This window comes from Chaetura pelagica, unplaced genomic scaffold, assembly GCF_000747805.2.
Source record: "Chaetura pelagica isolate M959 unplaced genomic scaffold, ChaPel_1.0 scaffold1002, whole genome shotgun sequence".
NCBI lineage: Eukaryota > Metazoa > Chordata > Aves > Apodiformes > Apodidae > Chaetura > Chaetura pelagica.
Window position 1 is genome coordinate 3,195 of NW_009952491.1, and position 485 is coordinate 3,679.

General features: G+C 67.2%; 1 protein-coding gene across 1 annotated transcript in view; it reads right to left on the reverse strand.

Moving 5' to 3' along the window:
• Nucleotides 1-485, reverse strand: part of RPS19 (ribosomal protein S19) — a 2,947-nt gene that overhangs the window by 581 nt on the left and 1,881 nt on the right. The window contains 1 exon segment of the mRNA XM_010008870.1: nucleotides 11-247. Within this exon segment, the coding sequence (XP_010007172.1) occupies nucleotides 11-247 (237 nt within the window).

Here is a 485-nt window from a genome sequence, read left to right on the forward strand (position 1 = left end):
GGCGCCCGGCCGGGCAACGCCCCCGGAGCCGCGACTGAAGTGACTGGGTCGGACCCCCCGACGTTGTCGCCCCCCGTAAACTTTGGCCATGGAACCCACCCCTGCACCCCCCCGCAGGTACAGGTGTCGGGCTGTGGAGGCTGAGGGGGGGCAGAAGAGTCATTGGGGGGGGGCCCCAAAATGTCCCCGTGTCCCCAAGTTGTCCCTGAGCCACCCCAGGGGGTCCCCAAGTCACCCTTTGTTCCCCCTCACCCTGGAAACGTCTCCCCCTGCCCTGTGTCCCCTCCCCACACACGAGCACCCTGGGGGGGGACAAGGATCATTGGGGGGGTCCCCAAAATGTCCCCGTGTCCCCAAGTTGTCCCTGAGCCACCCCAGGGGGTCCCCAAGTCACCCTTTGTTCCCCCTCACCCTGGAAACGTCTCCCCCTGCCCTGTGTCCCCTCCCCACACACGAGCACCCTGGGGGGGGGACAAGGATCATTA